The 20,802-nt window shown below is 36.2% G+C and overlaps 1 protein-coding gene across 1 annotated transcript in view; it reads left to right on the forward strand.

The window, feature by feature from the left end:
- SLC26A7 (solute carrier family 26 member 7) overlaps positions 1-20,802 on the forward strand; it is a 119,044-nt gene that overhangs the window by 84,760 nt on the left and 13,482 nt on the right. The window contains exons 12-15 of the mRNA XM_055303297.1: positions 6,095-6,201; positions 7,233-7,299; positions 10,674-10,811; positions 15,156-15,204. Of these exons, the coding sequence (XP_055159272.1) occupies positions 6,095-6,201; positions 7,233-7,299; positions 10,674-10,811; positions 15,156-15,204 (361 nt within the window). The remainder of the gene's footprint in view (positions 1-6,094; positions 6,202-7,232; positions 7,300-10,673; positions 10,812-15,155; positions 15,205-20,802) is intronic.

The raw sequence follows: 20,802 nt of genomic DNA on the forward strand, positions 1-20,802 counted from the left end.
TACCCAAGTACAATACTGGGTGCCATGAGGAGCGCAGAGATAAATAAAGAACTACTTGTCCCCTCCAGACACTTTCATTGTGCAGGAAGCAGACATAGAAACATCAACTTATTATGCAAGACATGATACAACATTACCTGGAAATAAAAGTACAAGCTTAGTGCTGGGGAAAAAATGGAAGTTGGAGCATTTAATTTGGACTGGGTGCATATGAGAGTCTAACAGCCAAGCTGAAATGGGAACTGAGACTTGAAGTAACAGTACTGATAGGCAGGCCAAAGGGTTAAAATTAGCCAGACTGATGGAAGATCATGACTTTTTAAAGGTGATATATGTGAGGTAGCACATGGAAATAGAGAAATTAGAGGATGCAGACTTATTGAACAAGCTATTTGATAACCCTGTGATAAAGGTACTTCTAGGGGACTCATTTATTTCATAAGGGGGAGCATGGTACCATATTGCAAGGGGAGTGATGTCAGGAAAGCCTTCTTCCAGGAAATGACGGGTGGAACATCGAGTGTGATTGTAGGAGTAGTAATAGATGGGGTTGCAAAGGTTAAGAATGAGTTGGACTGGGAAAGGTTGCTTATGTCCTATAAAGAAGACTAAACTTCATCCTGAAGGCAGTATGACATCATGAAAAGGAGAAGTAGGAATAAGATTTATGTATTGGAAGGGTCGCTGGAGTCATTTGGGGAAGATGGATGAAATGCCTTAGGAAGTCAGCCAAGTAAGTGAGCAAGGCCTGGAACACAAGTGAGACCAGGAGGTTCAAGAGGCAGAAATAGAGTTGAAAGATATTTAAGAGACTACACTAATTTGTCCTCACTACCAATTCATCATATAAAGTGCATCAGTCTAGAAGTAGTTCTAAGTTTCTGGTTAGGAACATCACTGCTAGAAGATGATGTCATTCAATTATAGAAGATTATTTAAATGCATTTACTGGTTACCTTAGTTTTTTATTTTATTTTGTTTTATTTTAAATGCAGGTTCTCATTCCGGAGTTATTTATTTCAATTAATCTCTTTGTTTTCTGTATGTCATTACCAAGTAGTTTTTTTTTTAAATTTTTATTTATTTATGATAGTCACACACACACACACACAGAGAGGGGCGGAGACACAGGCAGAGGGAGAAGCAGGTTCCATGCACCGGGAGCCCGATGTGGGATTCGATCCTGGGTCTCCAGGATTGCGCCCTGGGCCAAAGGCAGGCGCTAAACCGCTGCGCCACCCAGGGATCCCCCAAGTTTTTCAAGAAAGGCTTATGTGTTTATATTCCCTGAGCTGCTGCGTGGTAAAAATATCTGTATGTTGGATTTTTTTTCCCATACTAGAAGGAAGTTTTTGGCCGAGTCTAAAAAGCTTTCCCAGGACTTTTTAGACTTGGCACTATCTTCAGGTATTGAGAGATAAAACAGAGAAATTATAGGTCAACATGATTTATTTTGTTATCTTATGTGAATTTGTTTTTCTGCGTGGATATTCAGTGAAGTTCTTTCTTGCCCATGATATTTGGTGATATTATCAGAATATTTCTTGTGGTTGAACATCCAGTGTCAAATTTCTATGAGAATGACATATCCTTTTGATCTCAGAATTAAAGATTATATGCAAAATTTTTCTTCTAATGTATCTCTGAGTATTTTCCCCAAATCTATATATTCTTTTCATGAATTATGTATTTGTTGATTTTATTTTGTCTTTCTTTGTATCTATATATTTTCCTAAAATTATTTTTGGGAGCGGAGGTGTGGTTTTTCTGGACTATTTGCTATATCCCTGTTATGGTATTCTAGTTGTGATTATCTCTCTTTTTTTTAGCTTCAAATATGGCTCTTATCTCTATAATGTTTTTATATCTATCCACATCCTTTTCTAAATTCTTCCAGCTTATTTTAAAAATCTCTTTCAGTTTTTCTTTTTTATAATATAGGTTTTCTTCTTTGAATCTTCACATCTACTTCTGAGGGTTTGTGTGTGTGGGTGGGGGGTGTTAAATTGCCTATTACAATGTCTAGACCTATCTCGTCTCTGTTTCGTTATTTTGTTTCCTTCCCTATTTCTATGAATAAATCCCTGTGATTATTTTATGATTATAATGCATTTTTAGTGGTCCTAGCTATTTGCTTAAAAGTAATATGGGGAGGGAAGGAGGTGAGGAAGTAAGATGGAGTAGTCCACAGCTCTGATTTAGGTACGTCATCAGAAGATTTGTCCCTTGTTGCAACAAAGCCTCACAATCACAGGCTCTCTTATGACACTTGCTGTCTTTTCTCCCTTCTTCACCTCTGTCAGTCTCCTTTGGTTAGGAAGTTAGGTTTTAAGTTATACAACTGGTGTTTCATGTTACTGCTCTTCTTTCCACGGTATAAAATATTATATCATACAGGTACATTTCCTTCTTCTCTTGTAGCCCACCATTGCCCAAAGAACTGAGAGCTCTTATCAGAAAATTACTATATAAAATTTTAAAACTGTGACATTCATGAAGAAATCTGTAATTGATTAAAACTGAGGGCAGATGTGTTGGTTTCCAGTATCCACCTTGATATTTTACAAACTTCACAGTCTTCGGCAACTCTACACCATATTTTGTAGTTAGGAGTTGTGACCATATTCTTGTTTCTTTGAGGCTGTGTTTTCCTCCCTATATATTCAGTTTTTTTTATATTATTTTGGATGGATTTCAATAAAAGGTAGTAGAGTAAAATTACCTTTAATGTCCTATCTAAATCAATACTTTTAAAAAAGATAATCCTGGCAGCAGTATAGCAAATGGTTTACAGTGCGGATAACAAACACAGGTAATTAGGTAGGAGCCTATCAGAATAGTCTAGGCAAGCCATAGGAAAGTGTGAACTAGGCCATTATCAGTGAATTAAGAAGAGGGCATGGTTTGAGATTTTTAAAATTAATAATTGATAGGAAATAATTGGATGAGTAGATAAAAAAGAGAAATAGTAAGTATGATTCCACAGTTTCTGACTGTAGTGTCGTGAAGAATATTAGAGTTATAACTGAAAGAGAACATTGAAGGAAGGGGAGATCTTGGGGTAAAGTTAATGAGTTTGCATTTGCATTTGAAGATATCAGTAGACAGTTTGAAAAATGGCTTAATAGCTCAAAATTGGTAGTCTCCTATGTAGAGATGAGAGTTGAAAACTTGGAGTGAATAGTATGGTGCGGGCAGGAAGTATGGTTGAGGAAGATAACATGAATATAACAGATGGATGATGGTTGAATGAGGCGTTGGGTTTAGTTTAACAAAGCCTCCTAAGGTTGAAGTGGACAGGTATTTCCAAGTTGCTAAGGAATTCAACAGTGAGAAGTCATGGATGATTGGAATATGATCAGGACATAGCATTTGTAGTGAGGCTATTGCACAGACTTTTTTGGATATAGGTTATATAACCCAGAAGATAGAATATGTCCAGATTACTCAATAGATAGAATATATTAAAATATCATGGAAGTGAAGCTGTGGATATACGTAAAATAATTTGAAGTTTGAAAGTTTAAAAAACATCACATAAGCAGTCATCACATGAAAAGTTAGAAATTTTTATTTCTTTTTTTTTAAATATATTTTTTAAAATTTTTATTTATTTTATGATAGTCACAGAGATAGAGAGAGAGGCAGAGACACAGGCAGAGGGAGAAGCAGGCTCCATGCACCGGGAGCCCGATGTGGGATTCGATCCCGGGTCTCCAGGATCGCGCCCTGGGCCAAAGGCAGGCGCCAAACCGCTGCACCACCCAGGGATCCCCAGAAATTTTTATTTCTTTAAATTGTTTATAGTTCAATAATGATTCCACTTTGAGCTGTCGATCAAAACCCTGTCTGAAGTAATGAGGAAATAGGAATCCAAGGCCAAATCGGGCTGGGTTTGAGTAACTGAACAGTGGGAATAGAATTCACATCTACAGGAATATAATAATGTGTATCAATCACCAAAACAAATGAGGAGGAGGTGAAGTGATTGAGTAGAGGCTCCACTGTGTAAGGGTTTATGTGTTTATGTGTTTCCTGCTTGAGGTCAGTTTTGGGGTTAGCTTGTGTTTAGGGACTGTGAGTGCTAATAGAGAAGGGATCAAGTGGGAACACATGATGAAAAAAATAAGAGCCTGGGAGTTAACTAATTCCTTACAACTGTGACAACCAATGTTTGGATCTTTAACAGACATTGTTACAGAACAGTGTTGGGACTCACTCTAACCAATGGAATTTGTTCCCTGGTCTGTGTTGTTAATTTACATTTTGATATTTTTTTTCAAAGCTATAAATGTAGCCCCAGGAAATAAATAAGCATTGTGAACCCAACTTACAATAGATGATGTTGTGGGAGAGTAAATATACTTTAAAAATAGAACCAGATGGTACCAAAATTTTTGGTTGCTCTGATGAATCATGGCCTCTGGGCTCTGTGGTTTTTATAAATGGCAGGGACCAGGATCCTCGGTTCCCTCTGCTATATTGAATCATGGAGGTTGGCCATGAGGAATCAGATGTATAAAACTTTTGGTGAGGTCTTATTTTGCCCCACCCAGGGGGGGTTCAGTCCACATTAAGGGATGAGTAAGAAACAAAGCAATCATGGCAAGTTGAAGTAATGATCAAAAACTTGCAGCCTTATGTGATGAAGCATTTTACATCATGTAATACATTAGGGAGGAAAAATTACACTGTATATGTATAAAAGACTCAAATGATTGTCTTTTCACCTGAATAGAGGAAAAACATTTTAGTATCTAATCTATGAGATGACAGGCTGAGGATGATGTCATAGTAAGTGCTAACAGCATTACATTTCTTCGTGATGGATCTGAACATGAGAACGCTTAAGATATATTTTCTCTTTTTACTTTAGAATGTTTGTTTCTTCTATATCAAAAGGAATTTTATAGGTAAATATCCCTCCATTTGCTTCCAAGGGCTTAGCTTTTCAAAATAGCTCACCATGAAGAATCACTCAAGCTCCATTTAGATAAATAATACAAAGGAGAAGCATTTTGTGTAAAAAATGTTATTTAGAAACATTTACTTCAAACTTGTCTCACCCTCCCCTACAAGAATCTGCGCTATCTTCAGATTATAGAGAAGTTTCTAACTTTCTAATTTGCATATGAGATTGAATTAGATTGTTGAAGATGTTTTAAAGTACTCATATAGCCACTGGGACAAAGAAATCAACTTAGAACTGTGCATAGGTAAAGTAATGCAAATAGTTTGGGGGAAAGAGGCAGCTTGAATATTTTGTTGGTCTAATATTTGATAAATGCAGGAAATTGTGTTTAGAAAATATAGCCTTCTGGATTTCACAAATTATTTTGCTTTTAAAGATCTTTTTTTTTTTTGCCAGCAATAAACTTAGAAATGCCAACTATAATACAATATCTTGTTATAAATTGTAATTTCAGGTAATGGGCAAAACTGTAATAATGTTGGAGTCCCAACTAAAGGAGAAAAAGAATTTTCTTGCAATCTTTTGAAATATTCCCAAGGACTAAGTTGGCCCAGATTTTTCAGCTTTCACAATTTCACAAGAAGTTGCCCCTTGCAAATAAAATTATAACAATCTTTATAGTGGCTGATCTAACAGTGACATTGGTATTAGATTCAATCATTTTAACCATTAGTCTTTGAGGGTCTTACATAGTAATAGACTACATTAGCAATCCTAGAATACAAAAATTGTGGGGAATGACCAAAAATCTGCTAACATTTGCTTATAATATTATTCCATTAAATGAGAAAACTGGAAAATTATGGCATGCTTTTGAACCATGCGTATCAACCAACTATTTACAGATCTGAAAGAAAGTGTTGCTGGGAATTGAACTAAGGGCTGGCAGTTTCTAGAAATGAAGGAATGTGCCTTTTCCCCACCTTTACTGCTGGGAGTCTGATGGAACCAGGATTTGTTTCTGTGTTTCTAGACTCTGTTTACCACTCTTTAAATAGCCTATTCTTGCTGAGAGATTTGGTCACAGGAGTGTTGTAGAATAAGATTGTGAGGAATTTAGCAATCACGAGAAAGATGAGAATTACCAAAGGGTCATTCTTCTGTTTCCTGTTTCTCTTCCAGGGCATCTGGGTCAGTACATACGTATTTACAATATGCTTTGCTGCCAATGTGGGGCTGCTGTTCGGTGTGGTCTGTACCATAGCTATCGTGATTGGTCGCTTCCCAAGGTAAGATCTTAAATGCTGTTTATTTTGACACATTAGCAAAGTAAATGGTATTGCCAGTTACTTTTATTTCTGTGGAATATTTAGTGCTACACTCATGTTTTAGTTGGTATCAGAGAATTAGAGAGGAAAAGAAAGAGTTTATTTGCATATGATATATAACAATGTTTGTCTTAATGAAGAGAAATATCTTGTCCACACTATAAAATAGAATATATAAAATCTATCAAAGTAAGTAACCTGTAGCTATACACTGTGTCACAGAGCTGTTGTTTTTTTAAAAATCAGGTGAAGGGGACATATTATTCAATGGCCACATAAAATCTAATCATTTAGAAAATTAAATAACATCAGTAAATTTGATTTTTCGGAAGGCAGATTTATATATATATATATATGTGTGTGTGTGTGTGTGTATAAATCTCTTCTAGATAATTTATTGAAGATTTTTACTGAACTTCTGGAAACCGTTCCACTATGTTGACCAGTTCTTTTTCTACTTTCTCAGTGTTCCTCATCTGATAATGCTTCTACTCATTTCTCATCCTTCCCTTGAAATTCTTTGTGAAATAATATACCTAAAAAAATGTCAAGTGTTACCCCTATGAGTCTATATAGAGATTTCTGTAGAAATCTGTCTATGTAGATTCATCAGTATCTGGTCCTATCTTGCCATTGATCCCTCTTTACTTCTTTTTCCCCTAAAACAAGATTTTCCTAAACACTATACACTCTACTATAATTCTTTTTGTCAATCTACCTCTTGTGGCTTGGAGATATGGGGCTCTGGGAACCCAGAGGAGGTAAATTATATTTATTAATCTCTAGTTAGATGTCTCCAGTGTTACTCTCTATTCCTTAGGATCTCAGAGAAATACAGATTTACCAATGTTTTATGAACAAACGGGATAGAGGATTTTAATCAATATAGCTATGTTCTAATTGTTAAGATGAAATGACATCCTTTTTACATTTTCATTGTTATTGTAGTGATTAGGAAATGTCATTTTATTTTTTATCTGCCTGAATTCTAGGGCAAAGACTCTGAGTATAAAAAACATGAAAGAAATGGAATTGAAAGTGAAGATAGAAACGGATGGCGTAAGTTTACTTTACCTTTGTGTAATAATTAACAATTTTTGTAGTTCAGATAGTTTTAAGGTATCAAAAGTAGATAAAGCATAATTTTAAGTACATGATAATTTTATTTTTAATGAGCATGAACTTTCAGTGGTATATGTGACCACCATACATGTGGCAGTTGACATGCAACAAATCAATAGAACAACAAAAATTCTGTATTAGCATTCAGATAAGATGATAGCACGGTTCATAAAACTACAGCTCACAGTGAAATCATGGTCCAGATTAGTTCAGGCATTTGGAAATCTCTTTTTCATTAGCTAAGTTGCATAAAATAGTCAAACTAAACAAATAGTCTATTCCAAATTAAATGATACAAGAAGATAGGGAATAAATAGGGAAGGGAATAAAGCAAGATTGGATCATAGTATTGCTTTTATTTTTTTGTAACACAGTGAGATTGTATTATTAGCAGAGGGTAATTAAGTCCAATGGTTATGGAATGCCAGTAGGATTGGTTTCTTGCACAGTGGACATCTTTTTAAGAAAACAGCTTATGTAAATTGTCTTGCCCTCTCCATGCTTGGGCAAGCCAATGGTGTTTGAGTTCTAGCTTCTTATTCTGAAAGATGACCAAAACAAATTTAAAACGAGGGGAAAAAATGTTGACTTAAATATTTTGGCAATTTAAAAATACGGCCTCACTTTGAACCTGCTTTGTAAATGTTTGACTAACCATTTTTTTTCTCTATTTATCATGTTCACTTGCTTCAGTACCTCATGATTGGCCTCAAAACAAAGAGAACTGGCCTCCCACCAGAAGGACCAATTGTCAGGGTATTTCTGAGTAGACTGGAAGTAGGAAGTAGCATCAGGAGTCCTTCTGTGACACCCAGGGAAATGGAAGATGTGTGAACACAGGCAAATGCACACGTGTGTGTGCATGTGTGTGTGTGTTTAAATTGAAGAATAATTAGCATACACTATCATACTAGATTCAGTTATACAACATAGCGATTCAATATTTATATACATTATGGCTTGTGTTTTTAATAAGTGTGAAAAAATTTGCTTCATAGTGAGCTATTAGAGTCCAGAGCCCTCAGAATGTTCAGGGCTCAAGTTTTCCATCAGTGATGGGAATTTTTTTTAAATTTTCTTTAAATTTTCCATGAGAATATAGTGCTCACACAAAGTCCCAGACTGGTCTTGGATCCCTAGAACCCTCTGTGTATCCACCCTACACATATAGCTATGTACGTTAGCCTTGATATTCATAGCTTTGAAACAGAATTCCAGTTTGTCCATTTTTCAGCTTAAAGATTCTATAGAAGAATACATTCTATCTAATCTGTTCCTTCCTTTCAGGCTAAACATGTGGGCATTTGAATGAGGGGATTTGTAGGAAGAAAAATGCCAAAATTATTCTGTGTCTTTAAACACTGGTTTCAGTGTAGTCCCATACTTGAATAATAACCATGTCACATGGAAATCTTAATTTTATTAGAACATTACGCTTTACTAATTATTTAATATTTTGTATTAAAAATAAGAGGGAGAGAAAGCTAAGAGCAAGATTTGAACATGAGATGGTAGGTGGAGAAGGTCTGCTACTCCTCTCCATTGTTCATGCTCTTCCACCTTCTTCCTGTGAAACATTCATCCTTGACTTGGGAGACCTCTTTTGGGGTGAATTCAACCCCTTTGAGAATTTCTTTTCTGATACAATTTGAATCTCTATTCCTAAACAAATACTTGTTTTTTTTAAAAAAATTATGAACTTAAAATAACAATTTGGCCCAATTATGTGGTATGATTGGTGGGTCCATCTTAGATGTGGAGCTTTTTTTTTTTTTTAAGATTTTATTTATTTAGTTGACAGAGAGAGAGAGCAAGCATACAAGTAGGGGGAGAAGCAGAAGTAGAGGGAGAGGGAGAAGGAGGCTCTCCACTGAGCAAGAAGCCTGTTGCAGGGCTCGATATTAGGACTCTGGGATCATGACCTAAGTTGAAGGCAGACGCTTAACCGACTGAGCCACCCAGGTGCCCATGATGTGGAGCTTTGTGATAACTAAATATGACAGTTCCAAGAATTGTTTTATTTTTGGTTTGTAAGGGATTTACTCTTTTAAAAAAAGTTTTTATTTTAATTCCAGTTAGTTAACATACAGCATTATATTAGTTTCAGGTGTACAATATCGTGATTCAACACTTCCAAGCATCACCCGGTGCTCATCACCAGTGCTCTCCTTAATCCCCATCACCTATTTAATCCAATTCCCTACTTCACTGCCTCCTGGTAACCAGCATTTTCTTCTCTATAATTAGGAGTCCGTTTCTTGACTTGCCTTTGCCTATAAGAAGTTTACTCTTGATTAAAAGTTAATTTGGTAACTTAAGGCTTTTGTTTTCTGGAATTGTTTATTTGTAGCAAATCTCACCTTCTAAAGTCTCATCAGTTGTATAGCCATAGAAATGTTTTCAGAGTATGTAGTTTAAAAATGTACCTACTTTAAAAGATGAGGAAGCTGAGAGTAATAACCTAATATTTTCTTTCTTTTATCTTTTTTCTCTGCCCGTATGCTTCACTATTCCCTGGGTTTCCTCTTCTATGCACGTACTAACGCCTGAAGGAATATTGCTTTATTTAATTGGTAAGGAGTTATTTCATAGAACTTACCATCTTCTCCATTTCCTGCCCCAAAAGTCATGGAGAGCATGATTTCAGTTGCATCCTGAAATTGGTGCCCGAAGACCTGGGCAATGGCCAAAGCAGGCACCTTTTCTTCTCTCTTCCTGTAACTCTTACCTGCATCCTGGCAATCCAGTGTAACCTAGTCCTGCCCACAGTGAAACCATACTCCGATACTACCTCTTGTTTTCTTTCTCCTAATTAGGACTGTTGGTCAGCACTTGTAAGCTTATAATTTCAGCCAAAAGAAAGCTATGTCATTTTGAGGTAAATAATTGAGAGTTGATCCTTTAGGTTGTATTTTTGTTAAAAAAATACTGATGGTCAAGTGAATGAATTTTGAGTTTCTAGATTGTAGGGAAGAGGTACTTTTGGGAGAACCGGGCTTCCTGGTACTCTTTGGATATCCTAGGGTGTTGCCTTCCTCAAATCAGTAGGAATAAAGGCCATTTTCTGAAAAGATGCAGACTCATCTCATGGTTTTTAATGTTTCTTAGTAAAGAGGAATTACATATTTTTCCTAAGAAGCATGATAGTATATTAAGTTCTCCAAATAGATTTTAATAATGACAGCCTTGGTTAAGAGATTGCTTCCATCACTGAGTGACATTTGGATTTGTAAGAGTTAGACTCTTTGGATAGAGTTATCTTCTTTTATTTCATTCAGAACTCTGAATTTATTCCTATTCTCCTCCAAAAGGAAACCTTGCAGCAGGTGAAGATTATCTCAATAAACAACCCACTTGTTTTCCTGAATGCAAAGAAGTTTCATACTGATCTAATGAACATAATCCAAAAGGAAAATGCCAGCAACCAGCTACTGGATGATGTCAGCAAGGTAGGATCCTCTAGTTCAACAATGTACTAAAAATAACCTTATATCATGATACTAAGATAGGAATCCTGAAATATAATACATTTTAAGAGTGCTTGGAAACCTCTCCCTCAGCAAAGCCTTATATTGTATTATACTTTTCATTTGGTCCTTGTAGTTAGTTTTTAGGTAATCAGTCTCATTCATTTGTTTTTTCGTTCATTCATTCATTATTTCATTCAGCATATGTAACGAGTACACACATATGTGTACTAGGTACTATGACCCTGAGAAGAATAAATAAGACAAATCATTTAGCTTAAAAGACCTTTTACCAAGAGAAAGAAGAGTCAGATTCAAATTGAAAAGGGGTAGAATATGATATATGACTTCAGAGAAGCATAAACTGTTGCTATCATCATGACATTATTTTAAAAAACTAGCATTCTTTATCTCCACAAGTTATCTTCATTAACAGAGATATCAAATGTACATCAGGTTGATTTTACATAAATAAGCTGTGATTATTTGAATCCTTAATTAAGCCCTTAAGCATGGACTTTGGAGCTGCCTGGGTTTGCCATTGATGAGCTGTGGGAACTTAACTGATTTAATTAAACCTTTTGTGATTCAATTTCTTGATCTATGATCAGGATGATTAAATGAGTTAATATTCGTAAGGCACTCAAAATACTATCCGGCCTACTCAATACTATAGAATGTTAACTAATATTAGTTTGATTGAGCACAAGTAGTACCCTCTCCATGAAGTTTTCCATTACTACTCCAGATTACAAAGGTCTCTTCTTCTTGTATCCTTGAGCATATGTTATCCCCAGTCACTTAGGTAGATAGGAAGTGTTGACTTCCATGTCTAGCATCTCAGGAGCTGTCCAGTAGCACAATCCTGTTCCTTGCAGCTTTATGCTTCTGCCTCTGGGCCTCATACTGATCCAAACCACAGATGCCCTAAACAAAGGATCAGATATATAATTTGCTGGGCACAGTGCAAAATGAAAATGTGATGGCCCTTGTTCAACAATTACTAAGAATTTCGAGATGGCTTTAGCAGAGCATTCAACCAAGTAGGGGACACTTCTAAGCATGGGATCCTGTATGACCGCATAAGTTGCAAGTTTATGAGGCTGGCCCTGCCTGTGTTTCTCCAGCCCTGTCTTTTCCTCTCACTATACTCTTTAGGATGTCACTTTCAGCAGATCATTAGGAACCCTACCTGTGATTTTTGTTGAGAACTTGCACTCATGACAAAGATGGACATACATTCCTAGTTGTTCATATTGGACACAAGGCCTCTTTCTTTTACAAAACCATGCTTACTTCATAGCAATGTTTAGCTGTATCATGAGATAGGCAGGTCCTTGTGGCTGATGTAAGCTCACAACCACCATGCACATTAATATTGTGGGAAAATTCGTCCACAGTTCCAAATAATCTAATTAACCCATTAGAAAAACTTGTAGTCTTATTTTATCAAATTGTAAATTTACTTCTTGAAATTATATGCTTCTCTGTAGGCTTTATCATGTCTAGTAGAGTATCTGACATAAATATTTTTATAACCAGTTGTATTGATAATTGATAATATTTCCTGTAAAATATTTTCCTGCAAGACTAAGGTGTTTTCAGAAACTGAAAATTGGCATGTGGTTTATCTTGTAGCATATTAAGTCAGAAATAAACCTAATAATAAATGCAGCCTTCTTGAGAAGAGGTTCCACATATATGATTTTTACCTTCTTGGGACTTAAGAAATTTGAGTTTTAATAATCAAGTAGAGTTCATTGAATCTAGGTTATTGATACATAATGACATCCAAAGGGATTCTTTAACTCAGAATTCTATGGTGGTGAGAAAGGATTTCTTGAGAGTATGTTTCACTCTAATGAGAATAATGCAAATATTATTTGTATTTTCACACTGTGAGTTTTAAAGGATATACTGTGCTCTGCATAGCGGTCCATGCTTCTGTCTTAAACTGGGGTGCTCTGCTGGGTCCTTGGTCTTCTCTTGCAGCTGCATTTTCAATGGTAGATGGTAGTGATGGAAGGTCATTTAAAACACCCGAGGGCAAGAAGAATCATATTCTATTCAAAACACAAACTGATAAAGGATTTCCCATTTTGTTACGCTGTGACAATATGCTTCCTATATGTCATCATTAAATATCTTCCCGAATGTAAAATCTTAGATTTGAGGGTGCAGATGTTTATTGTATTCATGTTCTTTATTATATTATATAGGTTATATATTTTTATACAGTTTTTTTAATTTAAATTCAACTTGCCAACATATAGTATAACACCCAGTGCTCATCCCATCAATTGCCCTCCTCGTTCCCATCCCCCCATCCTTCTCACCTTCCACAACCCTTTGTTTTCCAGAGTTAGGAGTCTCTTAGAGTTTGTCTCCCTCTCTAATTTTTACCACTCAGTTCCCCTCCTTTCCCTTATACTCTCATATAATAATAGCCATTTTGTGATCTAACTTTGCAAAGGAGGTTTCAGTCTGCTGTTTATCCAAAATTTTCTTTTGCTCAGACAAGGTATTTTTTTTTTAAATACACTTAACTTTTTGAATCAGTTTAAGACTTACAAAAAAATTGAAAAGTGTTAGTACAGACAGTTTCTATACACCCTGCACCATACAATTTTGCTGTTATTAACACCTTGGATTAGTGTGATGTTATTTGTTACAATCAATGGCCCTCTACAGATACATTATCATTAACTAAAAAGTTCATGCTCTATTCAGATTTCTTTAGTTTTAGCAAGTGTCCTTTTTTCTGTTCCAGGATTCCATCCAGGATATCACATTACATATAGTAGTTGTGCCTCTTTAGATTCTGTTTCGTTGTAACAGTTTCCCAGGCTTTTCCTTTTTGTTAACCTTGATAGTTTTGAGTAGTATTGGTCAGGTATTTTGTAGAATATCCTTCTGTTGGAATTTATCATGGTAAAACCAGGTATATGGGGTTTTAGGAGTAAAAACTATAGAGGCAAAGCACCATTTTCATCACGTCATATCAAAGGTACACACTATCAACATGATGTTCCTTCTTGTTAACCTTGATCATCCTGCACGTTGTAGGATTTGTCAGGTTTCCTCACTGGAAAGTTACTGTTTCTACCATTTACATACCATAATCTTTGGAAGCAAATCACTATGTGCAGTCCCACATAAAAAGTATGGAGTTATACTTCACCTCCTTGAAGGTGGAGTACCTACATAAATTATTGGAAATTCATTAGCAGATATCAGACAAGATTAAATAGAAGAAGGAAAAGCAACTCACATTCATTGAATGTCTCTCAAGGGCTAGTCCTTTTAATTAGACTAACTTAATCATCACCAGCCCCATGATGTAAGTGGCATTGTCTGAATGCTACAAAAAAGGAAGATTGAGATTTAGAAATGTAAAATAACCTGGTAGAAATACAGCGGATAACGGTCAGAGCCAGAATTAAAGTATATAAGCTGCACCATTGGGTATCAAGAGAAAATCAATGTTCCTTAAGATGAAACTGATTTGATGGGAGAAGTGGTATAATGTAGTGCTTGGGAGTAGGAGGTTCTGAATGGAAAAGCATGAGCTTTGGTTTTAGCCAAGGTTCTTACTAGCTTTGTGACTCTGGTCAAGTTATTTAACCTTTCCAATCTTTGGCTCCTTCCTATGGAAAATGAGATGAGTAACTTCATAGGCTTTTTCTGAGGATCATATAATTAAATTAGAGACCTTGGTGTATAGTAAGTAGTCAAAAATATCAATTACTATCATCATCATCAACATTTGAGAAGAAGATAGCATGTGATCTCATTAGAGGCATCAATTATTGTCAGTTTCAAAGAGCTTTAATTGTAGGATGCAGAGTTATTTTCATTTTCTAGCATTTCCATAAATCAGGATGGTTTCTCAGGCATTTTCATGGAGCTGTAGATGAACACTTCACTTTCATATAATATGAAATATATGGCCAATGGCTCTCTCTCAGAGAATGTTGTGTGAATGAGGTTAATTTCTGATTGGATGCACTACATGAAAACAGATGCAAATATTTGATTCCTGATCAAAAGTCAAAACAAACTTAATCTTGCAGAAAATGTTCTAAACAAGATAGTCTGACTTTGAAATGCAAGTTATTTATTGAGCTAATAAATACTTAGAACCAATGATCATTTTATTATTTCAATGTGTTGTGTTTATCATTCTGAAAAAAAAAGACTAGTGAAAAATAATATTTGGAGCCTAGGCTTTTTATTATTTATGGAGAAAAGAAAGATGTGCTTTTTTTCAGGGACAGAAGTGAATGTTTATAATGTTATTCTTCTTTATATTCATTTTCATTTCAGTGTGAACAAAATACGTTGCTCAATTCTCTATCCAATGGCAACTGCAATGGTGAGTTAGCTTAACAAAAAATCTAAGTGTTCTGACTTGAATATAGACCAGAGAATAAATCCTCTTTCCTTTTCCTGCTACTCTCCCTCCCTCTACTGTCTTCCTCATCCTTCTCTCTCTGCCCCACCTCCCTCCCTTCCTTTGTCTTCCTCCTCCCTTCCCTACTCTACCCTTCTCCCCCTTCTCTTCTTATTTCTACTTACTCCTCTCTTCCTCCCCTGTCTTCTCTCTCCTCCTTCACTCCTCCTTCGCTTCCTCTTGCTTCCTTCCCCGCTTCCTCCATCTTCTCCTCCTTCTTTCTCCTCTTTCTATCTCACTTCCTGCTTTCTTTTAGAAGTAAATTTAAGTAAAGATGTATAAACCTACACAGGATGAAAATGTAAAACCCTATTACAAGGTGTTTAAAATACTTGCAACACTTAGGTAAGTGTTTATGAATAAATAGAAGGAACTGCAACGTCCATTGGTTAGAATGCTCAATATTGAAAAGATATGTTTTATTTATGTTGATTTATAAATATAAATTTAATCCCTATTAAAATTCCAATAGGACATTTTAATGGCAATTGGCAAGCTTATTCTAAATTTTGTGTAGAAATTGAAAAGGCCAAGAATAGGCCAAAACACTCTTGAAATATGTGAACAAGGGGGAGAGAATGTTTTCTTAATTATGAAGATACGTTATAATGCTCTAAAAATCAATGCAGTATGGTATGGGTTCCAATATAAATGAACAGATCAATAGGACATAGTAGAGAGCCCAAAAGGAGAGAAAAATCTTACACATATTGGTGTTCGATTTGTGACAAAAGTGGCGCTGCAGAGCAGTGAGGGAAGGACAGTCTTACTAATAGACAATGATGAGACAATCATATGTCTACAATGAGTGAAATTATTCATTCAATACAAATACCATACCCCCAAATCAGTACCAGGTGAATCAATATCCCAAGAGTGGTAAACAAAGTATAAATTTAGAAGTGAATATAGGAGAAAATGCACAAGATATGCAAGGTATTAAGCATAGAAAATTATCTTTAAACTTTGCTACATCATTAAGAGTTTTTGTTTAACGAAAGCCACCAAATAATGCATGAGAAGATAAGACAGAATGGAAGAAGATAGATATAACATATAAGATGGAGAGAGGACTGTACTCCTCTATGAATCAATAAATAAAAAAGGCAGAAGACTCAAAAGAAATGAGGAAAAGCCATGAAGCATGCATTTTCAAATTTACCAGTAAACTTGTGAGAATATGCTTGACTATTACAGTAATTACTGGAGAAATGAACATTAAATATATATATGCATATATATATATACAGTGGATACATACATATATGTGTGTATATATGTGTATGTGTATATAAATATATATAATTGGTAAAGATTTAAAAGTCTGAGAATGCCAAAGGGTAGTGAGAATGTAGGATAAGAAGTCTCCTACAATGCTGGTGGGGGTGTAAACTGTTACAACACCCTAGAAAACAGCTTGGAAAAACTGTATGAAATTAAAGATATACATACCCTATGAACAGCAGTTCCACTCCTACTTATGCAACCTGAAGAAATGAGAGTTTGTGTACAGTTGATTACACAAATAAGAATATTCACAACAGTATTATTTGTAAAACTATTCAAAACTGTCCTGAAAACAACTCATATTTCCATAAAAGGTAGCAGATACACATATAAACTGTGGTATATTATGCACTTGAGTTTTTATTTGATATATTTATTATTTGGTATACTTTAATAATAAAGAAAGTTGGAAAAGTCTTATATAAAACATAATAGGGGATCCCTGGGTGGCTCAGCGGTTTGGCCCCTGCCTTTGGCCCAGGGCCTGATCCTGGAGTCCCCGGATTGAGTCCCACATTGGGCGCCCTGCATGGAGCCTGCTTCTCCCTCTGCCTGTGTCTCTGCCTCTCTCTCTCTCTCTCTCTCTCTGTGTCTCTCATGAATAAATATATAAAATCTAAAAAAAAAAACATAATAGGCTTAAAAAAAGCAAGACAAAGGAAGCATACTATAAAATTCCAAATCCATTTACATAAACTTAAAAAACAGAAAAGTCTGACTTACATTAATTTTCATACTTCTAAGGACAATAAAAAAAGAAATCTGTTGATATTCATACCTGGAAACATACAAGATTGTTCATAGTAGCTTTCTTTATAATTCCCCCAAATCTGGAAACAACTGAAATATCCATTAATAGTACAATGAATAAAGGTCATGTGGAATGTTTATATAAGAGGATAACATATTATGATACTGTATTAGTATATAAAATATATTCTGAATGAACATATAACATATAGAGTAGAATAACATCAATGTTATATAAATCCCTAAATCAGTGGCATTGACCCACATCAACATGGATGTCAGCTTCTCTGGTCTTTTCTGAATTTGTGTGGTAAATTCACTTTTTTCTTGCCTTATGCTCTCAAAGAATGCTTGCCCAATACTGCTCTAGTACTGATTTAATGACCATTTCTTGAATGCTTAGTTCTCCTGCTTATCTAGAAACTTTTTAAGGATGTTCTTACCCCTGCCTCTCACTAGGCCAGGCCCACTTTTCACAGGGTAGCAGCTGATGGGCATCGTCACCTTTGCTGTGTCCCTTCTGTAATAGTCAGAATTAGCTGATACTAGAACTAGGAAAGAGTATTTCTCCCAGTATCCTCCTCCTCTCCTTCTTTTGACACCCTACGGTATCCTGGGTCTTCTCATCTCTGTTCAGAAACACCGTCTTCCTTTTCCCTCTCTGTGCTTTAAATGCTAAGGATGTGTTTACTGTTCATGTTCTTGATTTTCTTCCTCCCATTTAATTACTAAGACTTATAACTCTCGGTTTTATTACCTCTATAGTTTCACTCTGTGACTCTGATTCTGTCCTTAATCATGCGCAAAATGAATTAGTACTTTTTTTTTTCTGCTACGAGACATTCTTGGTTTTAATCCATGGATAGAAAATATCCAGTGTCCCATGCTCACCTCAACCAGAGCTAGTAGATCAAGGCATGTCCTCCAATGAGCCAGGGTAGCCTGAGAATCTTCTCAACCCGGGGCTGCAGGCAGCTACTGCAGACAGTTGGTGTTAACATGCAAGAGGAGATGTAATCGCCATCTTGGCTGTACTGTGCTCTGTGATGTAATGACAGATTAATCTGAAATTAATCTGTAATCGATTAAAGTAAATGATTAATCTTTACTTTAAAATCTGTCTTATGATTCATCCTAAAGGTTTCCTTCTGAAGATCGAGTGCCCACTCCTCCTCAGCACACCACCTAAAGCCCTTCCTTATCTTCTTGAACTGCTTTCCCTTTTACTCCACATCATACATGTCTTCTGTCCAAGTCTGATAAATCAGTCCCCATACCTAGTGCAGTCATCCAGGGCTCTGAGCTTTTATTTGGATTCTCCTGAATGGCACCATCTCCTCAATCTGCCAATCCAAACCTTATAATATCTTCAAGATTTAGTAGAGAAGTCAAGTCAATCGAAGGACACACTGCTTGGCAATCCCATTAGGTAGAGAAGGAAGTCAACCAGACCCATGTGGGGGACTGTACAGTCCGCGCAGCCTGGTATTCAGTATCTTCAGCTGTGAAACGGAGACCATAGTAATAGAAAAGCAGAGATATCACGTGCTTCACTCAGTCACATATTATATGATTACAGAGTTGTTCTTATTCTGCATATTTTCCTTCCAACTAGAGTTTTAAGGCAAGAAATGAATTCAAAATGTTCACTGCATTGTCCTTCATGGTCCAATGAACACTTGGTCAGCGAATGAAAATTATGATGGACAATATTTGTATAGCACTTGACAGTTTTCAAAGGACATTCTTCTTGATAACTCCAAAAAGGGTAATAAGTAAATACTGTACTTCCATTTTCAAATAGGTGATAGGATACCCTTCATTTTACTGATTAAGAAGTTGGGGCCCATAGGGGTTAATGAACTTGCTCTGAATCATGCAGTTAGTTAGGGACAGAGTCAGGACTCAGGTCTCTGTTGCGGGCGGGCATGCATACTGGAAGGGGAAGAGAATTAAAAAACCCACTCTCCTGACAGTAATTTTCACAGAAGGGGAAGATTTGTAGTTCAGCACCTGATTGAATAATAAAAATATATGAAACCAGCTATATAAATTATAAGATGGCAGTCATCATATTCATCTGAATGAAAACAAAAATTGCTCAAATGTGAAGACATCTCCCATTATTATGTGGAGACTGTGTCCCCAAAACATTGTAGTGCCATTGTGCCATTCCCAAGAGGCACTCCTGTGCACATCTCTCTTAGGGTTCTGGTTTTCCAAGTGTACCTCCACTTCCCTTCTCCCCTGCTTGACTTCTACACATTCTCCAGGTCTCAGCTCATGCGTTCTGTTCTTCTTTCTATCCCTGCATTAATTGATTCGTGTCCCTTTCCCACAGCAGATGTTTCTGGTATCCACTGAACATCCACTAAGTCCTGGGCACCATGACAGGCACTGTATGGTCAAGGGTGAAGAAGGCAGGTGTGACTTCTGCTGTCACAGATCCTGAAGTCTAAAACAATCCCCCCCCAAAAAAAAAATAAAAATAAAAAATAAAATAAAACAAGTTCCCTGCCCTCACCACCACTCCTCACCTCCCAAACCAGCAACCCAGGTATACTGGTTTCTACTGCCACTGTAACAAATTACCACAAACTTAGTGGCTTAGAACAACACACATGTATTCTCTTAAGTTTTACAGGACAATTTTAGAGGCTGAAATGAATCTCACAGGAGAAAATCAAAGTTTTGGCAGAGTTATATTCTTCCTGGAGGCTCCAGAGGAGAATCCATTTATTTCTTTGCTCTTTCCAACTTCTAGAAGCCATCCATATTCCATGACTCCTGGCCCCTTCCTCCATCTTCAAACCAAATTTCTCTTTGACTTCTTATTCCACCACCACATCTTCTCTTATTCCCACCTTCCGGCCTTCCTCTCATCAAGACCCTTGTGATTATTGGACCCTCTTGGATAATCTAGGGTAATGTCCCTATCTTAAGGTGGTTAACTTAAAGCCACAGAATTCTTTTTGCTGTGTTAACAACATATTTACAGGCCTGGGGATTAAGATGTGGGCATCCTTGGGGGCCATTATTCTGTTTACCACACGAGGTCACTCCTCTATCTCCCTTAGCACTCTGTGCATAATTTTTCCATCCTTCAGAATATTTCATATTATGAGTTCAATCAGCTGGTTTCTTGCTTTGGTTGTGAGTCTTTTGAGGGCAAGGCCCATCATCCTTCTTGTTTCTGTTCTACTTGCCTTACTTAGGACACCATTCAGAGCCCTGAATACGTCTGTATAGACTGACTGCTTGAAGGAATGAATGAACGAATGACGTGCCTGATAATATGTGCACATGTTTTCCAAGGAGAATGTTGTGGTTTGTTCTAAATATTTCATAGCTCCTTGTTTTCTTGAGAAATTAGAGATGTAAATCTGCTTCTCAATAGTTAATTGATATCAACAGAAAATTCCTTCTCTTAAAAAATTATGAGTGACTCACAGACTGTCAAGAACCTTTTCAAGTATATGAAAA

This window comes from Nyctereutes procyonoides, unplaced genomic scaffold, assembly GCF_905146905.1.
Source record: "Nyctereutes procyonoides isolate TBG_1078 unplaced genomic scaffold, NYPRO_anot_genome, whole genome shotgun sequence".
NCBI classification, from domain to species: Eukaryota; Metazoa; Chordata; class Mammalia; order Carnivora; family Canidae; genus Nyctereutes; species Nyctereutes procyonoides.